At 44.0% G+C, this 18,473-nt stretch overlaps 1 protein-coding gene across 1 annotated transcript in view; it reads right to left on the reverse strand.

The window, feature by feature from the left end:
- Positions 1-17,701, reverse strand: part of RBM6 (RNA binding motif protein 6) — a 55,703-nt gene extending 38,002 nt beyond the window's left edge. The window contains exons 1-4 of the mRNA XM_009321833.1: positions 17,589-17,701; positions 14,212-15,550; positions 13,346-13,435; positions 12,290-12,359 (exon numbers count right to left, since the gene is read on the reverse strand). Of these exons, the coding sequence (XP_009320108.1) occupies positions 12,290-12,359; positions 13,346-13,435; positions 14,212-15,550; positions 17,589-17,632 (1,543 nt within the window). The 5' untranslated portion in view covers positions 17,633-17,701. The remainder of the gene's footprint in view (positions 1-12,289; positions 12,360-13,345; positions 13,436-14,211; positions 15,551-17,588) is intronic.
- Positions 17,702-18,473: the final 772 nt, after the last annotated feature.

Consider the following 18,473-nt stretch of genomic DNA (forward strand, 5'->3'; position numbering starts at 1 on the left):
TTGGTATAGATGTTATTGCACATGTAACAAGAGGGTGTGGGAGCTTAAGCTTAGATGCAAGAAACTAGAGAGCCTTTACTATTCTCACTCCTTGGAAAGCTGTCATCCCAGTCAGTGGCAGAAGGGACCCACTGATTCAACTGTGTACTCCAGTTACCTGCGCTGAAATGTTATGTCCCACAGTAAAGTGCAGGGTGAACACTACAGAAGCTAAGACCATCCTAAGAACAATCCTTGATGTTGAAACTATCTCCAAGAACTGAAGCGTTGAGGAACAACCTAAAGTCACAACCTCACCCTTCACATGCCAAGGCCACCTCACTCCAAAACAGTGCTTTCCAGATGATCATGGGCTGAGATGCTTCTACACGGACAAACAGCGAGAGGAAAGGCTTGGTTCCTTCCTCCTGCTGCTCTTTTTGCTGGTTAGAAGCGAGAGGAAAGCCAGCCTGCGTGTGGATTTTAGGCACCTAGCTGTCCTGGTGAAGAGCTTGTCTCCTCTCCTAAAGATGCACATCTTAATACCAGTACCTTCAAACCAGGTACATATCTTGTTCCTATTGCTTCAGCCCCTCACCTTCCACGGGAAGGTAACTCCACACACACTTCTTTCAGGCAAGGCATTCCAGTCTGCTGGAAAACAACCCCCATCTCCCCCAAGCCTATGCCAAAGAACATTTGCTGCACTCTCCAATTTTTCCTTCTCTGTTTCTTTCTTTACGTCTTTGTACTTAACTACATCAGAGACAAGGCCATACAAAACTGTTTCATCATCAAACCCTACTGGTTTTTATTTTAAATTCTGGGAGCTCTTTGCACACTGTTATAAAGACACAATCCTGACTTTGCACATTGGCCTTTATAACGAGACTCCAATTTGAATCTAGCTCCTCCTCTACCTCACATAGGAATTTATTCCCCTTCCCGATATTATTTTAGCCAATATAATTACACTAGAGGGAAATTTATCAATCTGGGTGCTTTTCAGCTCAGTGAAAGACTCAGGCCAGCAGCACGCCATCTGTGGTGGAATGCAGCTAAAGCCACTTGTTATTCTTACATGAAGTGGGCACCTGGAACTAGAGGTACGGTTTCAGCTGGCAGAGTCGACAGAACCAAATTCACCCAGCTGTTCCCACAGCATCCATTCTGCTCTGCAGTTCCAGCCACGCTAAATCACATTTTGAAGATTAAGCAGTCCTCCTCTCTGCAGAAGAGAGCTGCTCTCCAGGAGCAGTGCTGCCCCTTGCTGGGAGACTGTTTTGCATTCTGGGCAGACACCTCTGCTACTTCCCGGCGCAGCATGCAGGCTCACACGCTATATTTTAGTCTTATTCAAATCCAGAACTCCAGAGTCACTTCTCTCCCTCCTGATCAGAAAAGGGCTGCATGAATGGTATTTGTCAGCCTGTAAGGCTCCTGATTCCTCTTCATGGAGAGGATTTTTGAAAGCTGCCGTAATCAGCAAGCTAGGATCAGAGTGCTATCTTACTTCCATGTGCATATGAAGAAGGGGGTCTCCTGACAGACAGAAAGCAAGATTGCAGAAGTTTTCACTCTATTTGCTCTACAATGAGAGGCAGTTTACATCCCAGTCCTCTTGAAGTGAATGAGTCATTTAGACGTGGATTTAATGCAGCATGACACAACTGAGAGGGCAACGCTGAATGTTACACATAGATACAAAAGCTGAGAGATGCTTGGAGGAACATACACTACAGGATCGTTCCAAGCATTACACGGAGACAGTTAAGGGGAAGACCAGCACATTTCTCCCTGTGCGCTTTCTTACCTCTGCCCTCCCCCACCAAACTCAACCCCCCTAATAAGCATAGCTGCAGTAACATGTACAATGAAAACCAAAACCAGAAACTGCGGCCCCATATCCTGCCAAAAAGCAGCTTCGGGCCAGATGTTCAGCTCTTGTGGTCAGGTTGCAGAGGGATGCAGCGTTCTGCAATTCACTAGGAGCTGTCCTTGCACAGACAGCACTGAAGTAGTGATGCAAGAAGAGAGCAGCCTGGAGCCGCTGCTCTGCTCCGAACCACTGATGAGGATCTGCGGGGGCTTGACACTTTCCCCTGCCCCCGGATCCAGCCCTTTGCATAGATCTGACAAGCACTCACAGTCTGCGAGAACTACGGAGTAACATCAGCCTTGGATGATACAGCACGCCTGCTCTGCCCCCCTTCCCCAGCTCCACGAGAGCATCCTTCCATTTTAGACCATGATGGAAAGGCCGCTGAAATGGAGGCCTGTGGAACAATGGCATTGCTACACAGCACCTTCAAAACGCAACGTTTGCTGATTTTTCCACGATCTGTAATAATCACATTACCCAGAGCACAACGCTTGAAACAAAACCAAGTGACTTGAGGCTGGTTTAAGGGGGAGCAGCTACAGGGGCTCCTGCCACCAACTGTTGTGCTTCTTCCCTGCCTGCTCTGTAGGGCTGGTTCAGCTCTTTGTGTCAGCTGCTGAGCTTGCATATTTTTATTTCCGAAGCCTTCACACAGGTTCCCTGTCAGAACGCAGCAATTCAGCTGCTGTTACCAGAAGCAGGGCAGGGGATTTTGACAGGGGCATGGGGCCAGGCACCTAATGGCAGGAATTTGTTCACTAGGCATCCCAATGTAAGCTGACATCCCCTGTGAATGAGAGCTCTTGGACACTCACTGGTATTCTTCAGGGCATAATAATAAAACCAAAGTGATCAAACCAGCAAAGCAAAAACACTGCTGAAGACTACAGCATGGGTTTTTTTTACTTTTGGCCTAAATTCATATGCAAGGTTTCACATGAAGATCTAAATTCTGGTATCTTCTTAATTTGATCCTTCATTTACCGATTAGTACAATACTACAGTTTCAGGATCCACAAAATGTAGAATGGAGTAAGAAGTGCTTTCTGTTTTGGCAGAAGTATATGTGATCAACACAGACTGTCAAAAAGGAAAGAAACCAGTATTTCCTCCCACGCAACCTATGAGCATGCTGCAGCACAGTTACACTATCCAAATGAACTTTCCAATGGGAACAGTCCTCCAACACTTGAACTCATCCAGATTTTGGCCCTAGCATAGCCACAAAACATGCATGTCCTCATCTCCCCCCCCATGTTTTAGGTTAACTGTGTAAAACGACTTTTGTACCTTATTTAACTACTTCCTCTCAGCTGCGCAAGTCTACAGTATTACAGGCTGTATACGGCGGGTGAAGAGAGAACACAAGGAGAGCATGCACATAAAATCTAGAGGACTTCTGTTTCCCCTTAAGTGCTTCTACATATACACAGTCCTTTACGGATGTTCCCAAAGCACACTCAGTTGTTTTCTGCACTGAAAATGGGCATGATCACTTAACACTTAGGAGTAAGGACATATTTAGAGCTTCAGGAAACTGCTCTGCAAACATTTGAATAAGGAATATTTTGCCTCTGAAACAGATGTGTTTTAGTGAAGTGAATTTTGACAACAAATAGCAGGTCCCTGTTAGCATGCCATGGTTTGGCTAAAAATCCTGAAAGCCTAACTTAAAATTACTGCTCTTTGGCTTCAGAAAAAAAGATCAAAGACTTGAGATTTAAAATAAAACTTGTTTCTATACACACACAGTTTCTACTGAACAACTGGCACATCGTAATGTGTTACTTCACGATAGCTTGTCATGTCAAAGATCTAAATAAAGGAAAACCATAATGTTGTTCTGATAGGGGCTGTAAGCAGTGTGAAGACATCAAAAAAATATCTCTGAAGTTTTAGGAGGCCAAATGAAAAGATCGCATAATGACGGCAGCCCTGTCTATGCCAAACCAAAGATACTTTTGGAAAGCAGACACGATGGCAACATGACAAAGGCATCCAATTCAAGAGGTGATCCAGCTCCTCAATTCTAGGAATGAGCACGCAGTAAGTCACATTACTACCCACCCCTACAAGCTTAAGGCATCAGGTAACCTTATCATAGAATCATTTAGGTTGGAAAAGACCTTTAAGATCATCGAGTCCAAGCGTAAACCCAACATTGCCAAGTCCGCCACCAAACATGTCCCTAAGCACCACATCTACACGTCTTTAAGTCCATGGTGAACCGTCACCTGCCTTCTCAAAAACAACTGCTACAAAACCCCTGCCTGCCCGTGGTGCAATATGAACATATTCTCTCTCCTCTGGCCTGGCAGGTAAGAAGATGGCCTCCTATTAAAGTAACTCTGTATAACAGGTTACCAAAAGACACTAGGCTAAACTGAACAGCTGGGCCAGCTGTGAACATGGTGGAGGTCCCTGCATCTGCCAGATGGGGCCAAGCCTGAAGGCAGAAGATGATACTGATGGAGTCTGCACAGGCAGAGAGCTTCTCAACCATCCCAACAACACTTCACTTGTGTTTTTTCCTGTAGGATGAGACAGAACTACCACAGAAGAAAAGCATTTGCAGTTTTGGGCACTTCTAGGACTCGGAGAGATAGCACATTGAAGCAGAGCCATGGCCAGCCCACTGAAGCAAGGATATTCTTGCTGCTTGCTCTCTCCTGAGACAGCACAGCAGAGCAGAGTGCAGCTGGGGAAATCCTCTGCAGAGTTTCACCCATGTTAGAGAAGAAAGTTCTGTTGCTTCAAAGGCAACTACAGCATAAAGTATGACGTGAATATGAAGGACTTCCACATCCCTTGAAGGAATCCACAGTCTCACACGCTGACCTTGGCACAGCTCAGGTAGTGGAGACAGGATTTTGCACGCTGTTCTCGGAGAATCTGCTATTCCTTGGTCGATAGGAAGAGCTATCTCATCTGTGGGAGATTTTGGCAATACGCCCATAACCCCGTGCACAAGTTTTTCCTGTTTCCTCCAAGGAAAGATGCAGATGTAGGTCATCCATACTAAAGAATGAATACCTCACCACAAGAAAATACTGGAAAATACAGGGCTTTCTCTGTATCTCTGTGCTATTACAGTGTACTATTATTAGCAGGCATAATACGCTTGATGCTTCCAAGAAGCCAGGAGCTCCTGAACATGCACAGTAGTGGCTGTATCTGTGCTTATGCAGCGAGTCTTAACGTTGCAGTGAGGATGGGCAACAGTGTAGTGCCTTCCATGGCGAGCAGAGAAAATAAAGCTGTCCGCAGTGTCTAAAAACTTGGAGGGCACCCCCGCAGCACGGCAGGGAACGGCGGCAATCTATCTATGCTAACACAAGCTCAGAAGCCAAAGCCGAGAGCTCTCTCAATACCAGCTGGTGGATCCTGAGTGTCCATAAATTTGTCAGATCTCTTTACTGCACAGATAAATTGGTGTTCAGAGCTACTAAAGCTGAAGAGCTGTACCAGAAAAGCTTCCTGTTGAATACTAAACAGGACGATCTGCAACAAGCCATATCCCCAATTCCTTTCAAAGACTGAGCATTTACAAGCCACACCTGGCTGCTGGGAAAAGGCCTGCCACTTCATACTGTCCCTCTGTATAAAGCACATTCTTATGCACTCATTCATGACGGCGCTGCACAAGAGAACGGCACTGAAACCACAGGACATGAAACACAGCTATATTCTGAAAGGCAGAGCAGTACAGTCCATCCTCCTCCCTCCATCCAGGAGGGCAAGACCCAGAAAGGACCTGCCCGAGATGCCCTCAAAGGCAGACACAGGCAGCCCCATAAACTACAGAACTACAACAGTCAGAGCTCCAAATGGCCGTCAACCCTTCTTGGCCCAGAAGGAGGGTAGTTTGTACACCAGCACAGCAGGGAGGAGGGAAAAACCCACAACACTAAGATTGTACACACTGCAGCTTTATTAAAGACAAAGTATTACATTATACTTGTACAGAAACCTGGAATCCAAGGAAGGCTGGAGCCATGACAAAACTCCACGAGAGGGCTGGAAGCTGCATACATGGGAAGGTGTTGCAGACAGAAACTTGGTTTTAAAGTGCTGCTAATGTGAACGTAGTCTCCAGGATATACATTAATTAATTTAATAATTTAGAATAGAATAGAATCATTAAGGTTGGAAAAGACCTCTAAGATCATCAAGTCCAACCGTCAACCCACCACCACCATGCCCACTAAACCACGTCCCTAAGATACGATGTGTCATTTAGCACAAATGACTCAGAAAAGCAATCAATGCAATAATGTCAGCACACTGTGAAAAGCCTTTAAGTTGTGTGCTGGAGATGCAAGAAGGGTGAGCACATTTGTAAAAATGGTTACAGAGAGAAGGATTCTGCATGTCAAAAAGGCTGTGAGCATGTTTTATGGATGAATGTGTTTGTTGCCTTTTCTGTTGAACAGGTCTTATAGCCCTGAACCAAGGTTGATCGCTATAACAAACACTGACTTAAAACAGATTTGAACTTCCTATTTCCTAAGCCACCACATCACAGATGAGGGAAGATGGGCAAGAACGCCTTTTGCTTGCAAGAGACAACACAATACTGATCTGAAATCAAGCAAGACTAGCCAAAAGCCTACTGCCCACACAGCTGGGAAAACTGGCAAGGACAGGTATTGATGACCATGGACTAATTCCAATTAAGTGCTTTTTTAGCCCTCACCAGGCTATTCTGGCTACAAACAAGAATCAATTGCTTCGTGCAGATCAGCACTGAAGATATTTCCCCAGCTTCTGAAAGGCAAGCCCCTGCAGACTGAAGACCTCTGCTGATGAGCAGGTGATCTGGTCATGCCTCAAGAGGAAACTCCATGTGTGCTACAGCATCTTGTGAGCTCGCGGATGATCACTTCAGCTCTCAGCAAGTGCCCGAGATCTGCGTGCCCTTATTCGTGGCTGACGCAGTAGAGTGGGCCACACAATCTTCACTGTGCAAAGCACTAGACACAGCAACAGGAGATTATTCTTCCCGTGGTGCAGCAGCACCAGCCTTGATGGTGAGCCAAGTTGTCTTCTGTGTAATTAGCACAACAGGCAAGACGCACCTCTGCGCCACAGCATGTATTAGAGACATCTCACATCAACCCACAGCACGTTCTTTGTACCAAACCAAAGAATGTAAGTCCTTGTGGGATCTGCTCCTAACCAGACTCCATAGGGTTGGTGCCAGGCCCTCTTCATGAGGAAGCCGCTAGCTGGCCACAAATCCACCCTTCAGAGGTGTTTCCCCAAGGACACTGCATCACTCCTGAAAGGAAACAAAAGGTCTAAGTTTAGCACAGTTCTGCTGCACACCTCCAGAAACATCCCCTCCCCATGCAGAGCAGCAGCTCAGCTTTCCAGCCCTGCCTAAGGCTGGAAGCTGCAGCATGACGGCACCTGTGGCGTGCAGGAGCTGGGGGCAAGCGCAGTATTTCACCAGCGCTTCTGACCTCCAAGAGCATTACTAGCCCAAACCCCACCCACACACACAGCTACAGTGAGGGAGCTAAGACTCAGTTACATGTGGGCCAGACAAATGCATAGCCATGCCTGCTACCACAACAGGAGCTCTGCTTTAAGGGAGCGGAGATCTCACTGCCTTGGGATGCACTCCAGACATGGAAAATGGAGAACCTATCCCTAGTATGGAGAGGTGCACCACCCAAAAATCTGTACCAATTTTTCCATTATTAAGTGTAAACTTCTGGACCTTAGATTATGAGTTTTAGCAAAATGCAACACTAAAGAACACAATTTTAAATTTCAAAGGCTTCCTGAAATATTTCCTGAAACCAAAGATTCACTGTTCTGATATACAAGACAGACTGCACTTGGAGGGGGAAAAAAAAAAAAGCACCTTTTAAAGGTTTATCTAAGGGGCTTATTAATATTTAACAGGGCACCAGTGTGGCAGAGCTTAGTGAGAACAAGCAAGATAATCCAGTTTCTTCTAGGACTTGGCCAAGGCAATTTAAGTTTAACAAAGGGAGGGATAAGGGGGGCAGTTCCAACCACCACATAAGGGCCAGGTCTGGGGAAATGAAACAAAAAATAAATGCTAGTGCAAGAAGATGGCTAAGCAAGCAATAAATTACGTTTAGTGCCAATAGTACTTGCTAAAACAAAAGCTTTTCAAAATAGAGCAGGCAGCTGCCATTAAGCAGCTGCTAGGTTAGTTACATTTTCAGGTTACACTACATTTCCTGCATGTACCTCTACCACAGGAGGATGCCTGTCCTTCAGCATCTGCCACCTGTATCCATGTGGACACCCCTCTGGCCCCAAGCATTACTGCTGTTCAGAGAGCTCCTCCCTGCTCCAGTCATCCCATTTCCATGGGTGCTTTGCTCCTCAGGGGTGCAGAACTGCGTTCCCGCATCCCCACCCAGGGTTCAAAAGTGAGTATTCAGAATGGTCAGAAGAGGGTTAACAACCCCAAATCTCCCCACTTCTGAAGTGCTGCACTAATTTAGAGGGTACATAAAGGGGCTGGGGTAGACCTCACCACTCCTTCTGATTGCAATCCAGCTCACCTGGTCCCTCCTGGTCCCTCCAGGTCCGCTTCACAGAGCTCCTCTCTGCACGTGCTGCTCTCCATCTTGGTCAGTGTGTCTATTCTCCACCAGGCTCTCCCAGCTCAGCAAAAACACCTCTCGGTTCCCCAGATGGGCTTATAGAGTGAGCTAGAAAAGCCTCATGGGCTGCCAGCAATTTCTCAGGCTTGCTTTCCCTGAACAGCTTTTCCCAACTGCTGGTACTAACGCTAACATGAATCCTGGTTGGAAAACACACGTTCCAAGCTTGTCCCACCGCAGACTGCGTCCAGGAGAACAATTTGAACAGAAGGCTCAGAATACGCTTCATGTTTTCACTTATTACTTGGACATCCTTGCAGCATCTTTTAAGGGTGAACGACTCATCATAAGCAGCCCTTTAAGATAAAGATAGCTCTGTGTGCTCTCTTCTCCAGGGCATACGTGTGTGTTCAGCCGAAGAGTTCTGTGCACATCAGACACTCAAGATGATATCTCAGACTTTGCTTATGTTTGACATTAGTCAGGAAAGTAGAAATAAAGCTTGATGAGAATCAGGCAGGAGGTAAGTCTAAAACATGACCAAAATCAAAACCAGGACAAGGTCTGTTCATGTTAGATTCCTCGAAGTTCAAAAGGTATCGGTTTCAAGTTCTGGCAGTCAGCACCAACACAAGCGCACAGACAGTAACAGGAGAATGACAGACACCATGCCGCAAGTAGCCTGGTGCTGTTACACGCTGCACTAATAGCTCCACAGAGGGAGGCCCACAATGTAAAGCCACATGAAAGCTTTGAGCCCAGTGAGCAGAGACAAGTACCTGCAGATGGGACAGGGGGAGCTCACAAGCCGTTACTGACAATCCCTTCTCAGAGAGCTGCTGACAAGTCATCACCACTAGCATCTACCGAAGCAGCAGTACATCCACGGCTCTGCCTCCGCACGAGGCAGCAAGAGGCACCAGGAGATGTTGCAGACTAAATCAGCTGATGGTCTTTGAGAAGATTCCACTATCACCTCAGGGTTTATTCTTTGTAATGATTAATTGAACAGACATGACCAAACACACTTGAAAAGGCAAGCTGAAATATAAGCCAACAATCTAATACAGTTATTTCTGCCAAGGCTTACCTATTACATTGGAAGAAGCCCTCTTCCCCCCACAAATCGATTTGATACTTTCAGTCTGAACATATAGGCAGCAATTCAAAAATCTAGCTGATGGAAATTACAAGTTAATGTTGCATAGAGTAATACTATAAAGTCTGACTTTGATATTTTATCATTGTCTGTAAATATCTGCCTTTTTGATTTAAATAGAATTACTATGCCACGTCTTAAGGTCTCTCACTACCTTGTTGAAAATCTAGACACTGTTTCAGTCTGTGGGCTTCAGAGACAAAATAATCTAAAGAATAAACAGCTTGAATGCATACCAAAATCACACCAGGTATATTAAGAACAGTTTCATGCTCAGCACAACCTTCAGTGAAAATACGCTTCCCTTAGCACATACACAGCGTATAAAAAGAAAGAGCTTTATAAAAAGAAGTTGAGCTGCTTTTTCCAAGAAAAACCAACCATATATTTTCCCCCAAAACAGAGGGAGTCTTGTGAAAGCTCATACAGTGGAATCATCATGTTGAAGCTGCTGAGATAAGCTTTATGATAAGTGTTATCTTTTTGTGAAACTGATCCGAACCCCACTTATTTTGAGTTAATTGCATGTTATTTGTTATTGTTGTTATTGTTCTCCAACAGCTGCAGGCATTCTTCTCTCAAACACACTCAACATGCCTACTCATGATTAATGTTATTTTTAACATTTCTGGACAGCACTCAAAAATATACAACCCACTCAGACAGGCTTAGCACGCACTCTTCTGAGCCAGGCTGCCGTCGTGCCATTGAATACAGCAATGCAGTCAGCGGGCCCAGGTGTATCCACGAGACATTAGTAACCCAGCAAGTTTGCTTTTAATTCTTAGGAATATTTACATACACACCCCATCATAAAAGCATTGTTTAGCCCATGACTGGCCTCTAGTTTCAAACAGGCTTAGCTTTTCAGAAGTTAATATGAATTCCATGTCACACACTTCTCTATAGGATGACCTAATGTGAAAAGCTGGATTAAATTTACTACAGCTTCTAGTTACCCAATTTCAAGAAGTTATTTTCACAATTCAGGAAGCTTTTATTGTCCTAGACATATCCATCTTGCGTAAGAAGGATCAGAAAGCTGTTTAAATTAGAAGCTGCATTTGCAGCCTCAGGACATAATGCAAAACAAAGTCTTTGGAGCATCCACATAACCTAGAATAACGCTACACTGCTTAAATTACTAGTGTTGACTGGACAGGGTTAAACAACAGCTTTAAATAGCTCATAAAATATGAGCTAATTTTAACTTCATTCTTTCCCTCCCCACAATTGCCAGAAAAACTGATAAAAAAAACCAAACAACTTTGCAACTGAGGAGACAGACTGAAACAATGCAGCTTTTAGAGAGACAGCAGAAAACTGCAACCCTCGTATTACATGTGACCACCAGCAGACACTAGGGCTTCTGCACATAACAGTTCTCTAATGAGGGCAGTTAAGTCCTAATAACGTGCATGAGAAGAGACTTATTAAGAGATTCCCAGTTCAAGTTGATTTATGACTGAAAAGTGATGTGTTTCAGAAAAAAAAACAACTGACAAATCACATCAGCACAGGCAAAAAATGACTATGTTGCAATTATTGGGTTGCAGTCAGTGTTGTGCAGGTGACGACAGCCATGCTGTACTATGCTTAGAAAAGAGGAAAGGAAGCAAGAAAGACCGACTGTTGACAAGCCCTGCTTGTTGGGCCAGACCAGATTATGCGACACAGGGATGTTCTTTAGTTCAGAGGTTCATGAGAAGGTTGTGAAATCTCCTTTGACAGCTTCCAGAAACAAAAATATACTTGAGAAATACCCAACTGCCCCAGTTTCTCTCCCCAGCTACTAAACACATAGGAAGCCTTTATATAATGTATTGACACCAAGAATTCCAGCTGCTTCACGTGCAACCCGTACCGGTAATAAGGAAAAGCACTGATGAAGGTAGAAGCCTCTGCTTCCCTAGGTTTAAAAAAAAAATAATAAAAAAACGGTTTCCAGGTATTTCCTACCAGTATTATCCAAACCAATCCCCAGGACTCACCCTGCATTTCCTACCATCGCACATCTTTGTTCCAGTACAACTTTCTCACAAAGCAGCCTTGTAAAATATTTCTTTCTTCAGAATCCTATACATACTGATCAGAAGTACAGCAAAACTTTATTCTTTGAAGGAGGAAGAGCATCCAGACCCAGTATTTGGATATTTGCTTATAAAACTTACTTTTTCTTTTTTTAACCTGTCTTCATATCTAAGAAGGGTAACAGTTTCATGTTACCGAAGGAGAAATGTTAGGATGTATCAGGTTTCCTGAGGACACTGTTTGAGCAGGACATGTTCCACAGTAAGACCATCTCAGAAACAAGAGGTAGAATAATCCAAAAGGATTTAACAATAATTTAAAAAAATCCATTGAGGAATTAACCTGCTGTCCCATATCAGTATTGGCTTTACTCTTGATGGCTATTAGAACAGCCTTACTGTCTTCCTGCTGCTCCTACATCTCTCTCTAGAGGCACCAGGACACATGCTTTACCTCTGAAGTAGCAGTGAGCACAGCCATCAGTTTTGAAGACAAGAGGACAAACTACAAAAGTAAGTGGGCACTGTCATTCGAATATACCTGCAATTATGGTACCAAAGACTTCAACCAAACTGCCTAAGTGAGTATCGGTGTGAAAAATACCCTTTTGTAAACTTGAAACCAGAAGCACTAGAAAAGCATTCTCACCTGAACTGTAATCTTTCAGTCGCAAGTCCTTCACGGGTGTCCCATCAGGCCCTCGGAAAGCGTTGAGAATCTACAGGAAAACCAAGACCCACTTCAGTCTCCAAAATCAAACCTCAGAAAGCAAAGCACTTGCTAAAATACATTTCTCTCTCCCCAGGACTTCTTTTCTTTCTAGGTTAACTCTGTTACAAACTGACACACTTTCCTGATTAAATTCCAGCAGTACCTGAGAAGTGTTCATTGAGTTTTGGGAAGTATTTCTGGGTTTTGTTTAAATAAGTGAGTACCATTTACACCACAATTCAACTGTGCAAAGGTTTATCACGCTGGTTTCAGCCAGACAGTTCACCTCTGATCCTTATTTAAAGTCAGAGATGTCTTACTGCTTTTAAGAAAATCAAGGGACGTGGAGTGACTGTTCTGAGTCTTTTCATCTGATGGACAAAGTTTCTGTCATGAGTTCTCCAGTATCAAGCCTCAGAAGCTCTGATCATCACAGCTAACCCTAGCAAAAACTGTTGCACGTAGGGGTTCTCTTGTCTGGAACTGCCACCAAAAAAAACATCCTAATTCAAAGTGGAAGCTTGTGGAAAGGGAGCTTCTTTCACCTTATAGCCTAGATTATTTTTTGTTTTTTTACTAAAATCAGCAGTAGCAGCAGACATCTTTTACATCTTTATAAGATCCCGTTTAAGCAATTTCAAGTAACTAAGAATGAACAAGTTCACTTAGACCCTATACATCTACTGAGCCCAAAATATAACAACAAAGTAATAACAACATTTGGGATATATAAAGCAATGCTGGAAGTAAGGCATGTTAAAAAGAGTCTGGAGTCAAGGCTTTTAGCCACCAACCACCCACATGTGACTGCAGAAAAACTCATCACTTCCAGACCCTCCAAAAACCAGAATAATCAGATAAAAAAATAACATTGCAATCACTTCTAAATCTGGAATTTCCCTGGGGAAAATCTGAACTACATTAACCAGGCTTAAAAATGGTACATTTAGAAACCCTTGATAGAAGTTTTTGGATGAAAGACATCCCACTTACATCATCCTTTGTGGCAGTTTCGGGCACTCCTCCCAGCCGAATGAGCTTGCTCGGCTTCATATATTTGGGACAGGTCCGGTAATCTTGGTCCTTGAGTTCACACAATCAAGATGGTTTTTACAAATGAGAGATGCTAGCTCTCAAGATACACAAATGGTAACAAAATAAAGCAGGGTATGATTCAAAGACAAAGACCCATAAGCAGACTGGCTCAAATCTTTAACCGCAGCACTGTTTAAGATTCAGAGAGCTCTGGAGGACTTGTATTACTAGCTTCTTATGCTCACTGAGCTGTACAGCGAGATCTAGGTCCAGGAAAATAAGACAGGCAAATCACCTCTCTCTGCTTTCCAGCAGTGGGAGATTCAAATTCAATAGTAGTTATTAACTCAGTAGTTACCATTACCTTCAGATTTCAAAGTTAACTCTGAAGGAAAACAAAGCATGCACGAGAACAGCTGTGCTGTTCTACACAGGCCCACCCAAGCCAGTAGCTGCTCTCTGGTAGTGCTCATAAGCAACGTCCAGAAGAAAATAACAAAATAAGTTGTTCTATATACTACTTCCCCCCAACATCCTCCCTCTGTCTGGTCATTTTCAACTTGGGGACTTTCTGAACCAAATCTGGTTCTACGTATTTAGCAATTCTCAATTGCTAAATTGCATTTCTCTTGAGAAGAAAGTACTTCTGAGATAGAAGGGGTGCCCATTAAAACAACCTGGAGCACGAGGATGATCTCAGAGAAGGACGGTGAACTAGGATAGAACTGAAGTGATGGGATATGAACGGAATACTCCTTCCCAGCTCCTTCCATTCTGTGGCCAACACGCGTTTAACAGAAACATCAATTGACAAAACCACCTACCTGAAGGCTCTTATAGGGCCTAGAATCTTTGCTGGGTTTTCCTTCTGAAAAGGACTTGCCATGTTCATAATCAAACATCTGATGCCCTGGCAGCCGGTGATCCACATCGCGATACTCAATGTTTCGGTAGTCAGTATCTTGCCTTCCAAGGAAATCCAGGCCACCTTCACCCTTTAACCCAAGATCAGAATCGGATCTTTGCTGCTCCCCCCCAGAAAGCTGCTGCTGTTGCTGCTTTTTAGCAAAGGTCTGAGGTTGCTCCTCTTGGTCCTGAAGAGTAGGAAGCGGTCCACGGCTATTTTGGAAATTGTGTGAAGTGTCGTCTTCAAGACCCAATCCGAGGGATTCCTCTTCTCTGGCTGGTGCTTCTGAATGTTGAAATTCTCCTTTTTGGCTACCAAAGGGAGCTCTATCTAGACCAAGTGCAGACTCCTCTCTCTTGCTGGCGCTTAAACCAGAGCCCTCTCTTTCTGCTAAAGGTACAGTAGATTGGTTGCGCCTAAAATCTACAAGGCTTTGATCCACAGGAGGCATTTCCCTATCTGAAAAGTCCATAGGAGGAGCCACATCTCTGCTCCTAAAATCCTGATCAGACCGGGACCTGTGCCTATTTCTGAAGTCTGACGATGGTGCATTTCTGTTTCTGAAGTCCAAATCAGAGGTGCCCACACCCCTGAAGTCCAAATCAGGTACATCCCTATTTCTGAAGTCTGAATAGGAATGCTCTCTGCCCCTGTAGTCTAACTCAGGCACATCTCTTGCCCTAAAGTCCGAATGAGATCCATCTCGTCCTCTGAAGTCTAGATCAAAAGACCCCCTTCCCCTGAAGTCTGATGGAGGTTCATCTCTGCCCCTGTAATCCATATTATGTGCCTCCCTATCCCTGTAGTTCATACGGAACGTCTCCCTGTTCCTGTAGTCCACTGAAGGAACGTCCCCACCTCTGAAGTCCATAGGTGGCCCTTCTCTCTCCCGGAAGTCTCCAGAGTACATATCCCTGCCCCTATACTCAGAAGAGGGTGGCTCCCTACCTCTGAAATCCATCTGAGACTCATCTCTGCCCTGGAAGTCAGACGGTGGGAAATCTCTGCCCCTGAAATCATGGTGCCCCTCCCCACCTCTGAAGTCACTACGTGGTCCATCTCTAGCTCCAAAGCTGAAAGAAGGTTCCTCTCTGTTGGCAAACTGAGGATTGAGGAGGCCTGTGAGTGCCTGGATATCAAAAGGAAGTGATTCTCTGCCAGAGAAGTTGCCAGAGTGTCTTTCTTGAGCAAGACTATCAAGGGAAGGAGGATATTCCCTGTTCCACCCGGGAGCAAACCTTTCTTCTTGGCTCCCACTGTAGAAATAAAGACAGTATTATTCATAACGTGCTTAGAGTCTGAAATCTACACAGCAGCACATTCTTCTCTAAACTTTTATAGAGTTGTGTAACAGTCTAAGATCCGCAGAAGATATTGATGTTTGGCAGTTTAAGATGAGGCAGCATACGACAGATGCGAGAAAGTAAACTTGGGTGCTCCCATTTCAGCACAATTTCCAGAAGCACTCAACAGGGAATACCTGCAATATTAATGGGTTAATGATGGTAGCAATCCATGTAGTCCTGCACTGCACACAGCTCTGCAGCTGTTCAAGGTTCCACCAGCCAGTGCGTTTGTTCATTAGCATCACCAGCACACGCCTGTGAGGAACCGCTTGAGCTTAAGCTCTCCGGGCAGTATTACAAACGGCTAACTTAACACGTCATCCTGAGGCACATAAAAGCAGAGGTTACCAAACATGCGCTATTAACATACTACAGAGACTCATTTATGCTTCCTCGTGCTGGAGTCTAAACTGGCAAAATGCTGACAGCTATCAGTTCAGACTTCGAGGATGCCTCACAGGAACATGCCAACAATCAATGTCCAAGATGACCCTGTGCTCGTGCCTCCAGGCTGGCTGTCTTACACCGATTTTACAACACTACAGCTGTGACCTCTCCTGATATCTGCATAAAAACACTCAATAAGAGGTTTCCTCTTAAGACAGTTTTTCAAAACCCAGTGAGGTGTTTTTTTGAGATGGAGCTACCTGATTTTTCATCTAAGCGAGGCTCCAATACATTTTTTAAAAAAACAGAACAATAAAATATCAACACATTTTAGAATAACACCAAATGCTACCCAGATCAGTGGACATTTCCTTAGCAACTACAGCAAGTCATGTTCTTCGAGTTTCACTACAGAATCACTCACCAACAGAATGCAAGATGACATCTGCACAGTTAATCAAACCACATACAGATTTCCTAAGTTACACACCCCTGTTTCACCACCACATAGAACAGTAATTAAAACTTGGTTCAAGGTTAGAATTCCCCACCCAATACAGTAAAGAATGATGCCAATAAAATCCACTTAAAAATCAGCAGAACAGCACTACTGATATGATCACAAAACACAATCACGCTCCTATCAATACCATTAAGACATGTTCTGGAGGATACTGGTTTTTGTAGCTCAAACGCCATCAGCTTTCTCAACACATTACAGTTGGACGATGACTTGAAGTATTCTTATTGCAGAAACCTAAGGTATGCCATGAGGAAGTGCCTTTATCACGCTGATATTCAAGTAACCGAGGTGGACACGTGAGCAAAGGATGGAAGAATTATGCACAACAGAGGAAAACCCTAGATCTTGGTGCCTCCATATTTATTTATTTATTTTTATACCCAGAGCCCTCTTGCAAACACAGGGCCTAGTAACAACCACAGGAATATAAACTACGAAAAATATCACGCTGTGCAGATCCAGTTGCATACGAATCTTTAAAACAGTTCCAGTGACATTCAAAAATGTCTTATGAAGGAGCACGGCCAAGAACACGGGGATATATGGTCTACTTAACCTCATGGAGAGAACTAAACTCTCCAAGTTTTCATAAAATCCTGTGTCCAATGGAAGTGCCAGTATTTCTGAAGTTAAGGCAAGCACCGTGGTTGAAGAGAATCAACACCACACTATCAGGCGCTTCTCTTCTAGGTCTTAACAGCGCATAGCACCAAAATCCGTATGGCATATCATCACCTTAGCTTACAACAGCTAAACTAAGTACCACTAGAAAAGGTGGTGTGGAGAAGGAATAGAAATACTAAAAGCAGCTGTTGTTAAAAAAAAAAAGAAAAAACTTCACAGAAATGCAGAAAGTTACACTGTCACTTAACTTGCCTATTCTTTGGCAATCACACCTAGCTCCACGCAGACCTCAGAACTTTTACCAAAATAGTCTGCTTACAGGAGGATGTGCAGAAATACTGACAAACACAAAGTTCCTATGGCTTATTGTATTTAAGAACGTTGCTGAAACAAACTGTACATTCAAATCCTTACCGAAAAGACCCCATTCTGTTCCCTTGTCGATGGTCTCCCCACATTTTGATCTTGTCTGGTAGGTTTCCAGAAATGGTTAACTCACTCTAAGAACACCAAGACAGCACAACCTGTTGAATAAACAACATGGACAATAAGCCACAAGGCAAAGAATACACATCACGCAAGAAAAACACTGCTGGTTAGGAGAAGGGGTGTGTGGAACATCTGATCAGGATCCACAAATACACAAGACCACACTGAGGCATGAATGAATTTAATTGTTGCATTGCTCCGCGTTCAAATTTGCAAGTGTCAAATGACTTCTGAAATCAAACTGTCAATACGGGTGGGCAAACAATTTGATATCTGCTTTGATTAACATAAAGCTTTCCAACATACTGTGCTGTCTGACACTATTTGGAGTGCAGCTAGAAATGTGAGAACACTACAGTCTATAAACAACAAGGACCGTTGCCGAACAACAGTTTGCAATTAATGTTTAATCCAAAATATTTTTGCCAAAAGCTCTTTGCTGTTCAAGGAAACGATCACTACTATTGGTCTACTATGCTTACTTTGCCCTCAAAAGTTTGTAGATAACAGAGCAGGCTTTGCCAATATATCATTACAGGCACTGTTCTCCAACGATGCCCTCATCAAGCCGAGCGCCGCAAATAACACTTGCCTCAACAGAGATCTAAAATTTCATCCGCTTCCTCCCACCAGCGGAGAAGGTGAAGATTTCCTGGCAATTGCCAAAGCCAGGACTTAAAATGGGAAGTACTTCCGTCTTTCCCAAAAAAACAGGTTGCAGCAGAGCGTAGAGCAAAATGATGTAGCTAGCAACCTGATGGTCTCAAACCTGCTCCGGCTAACCCAGCTGCAGCAGTTCAGGAGGGCTGC

The sequence above is a fragment of the Pygoscelis adeliae genome, unplaced genomic scaffold, assembly GCF_000699105.1.
Source record: "Pygoscelis adeliae isolate BGI_AS28 unplaced genomic scaffold, ASM69910v1 Scaffold94, whole genome shotgun sequence".
Classification (NCBI taxonomy): domain Eukaryota; kingdom Metazoa; phylum Chordata; class Aves; order Sphenisciformes; family Spheniscidae; genus Pygoscelis; species Pygoscelis adeliae.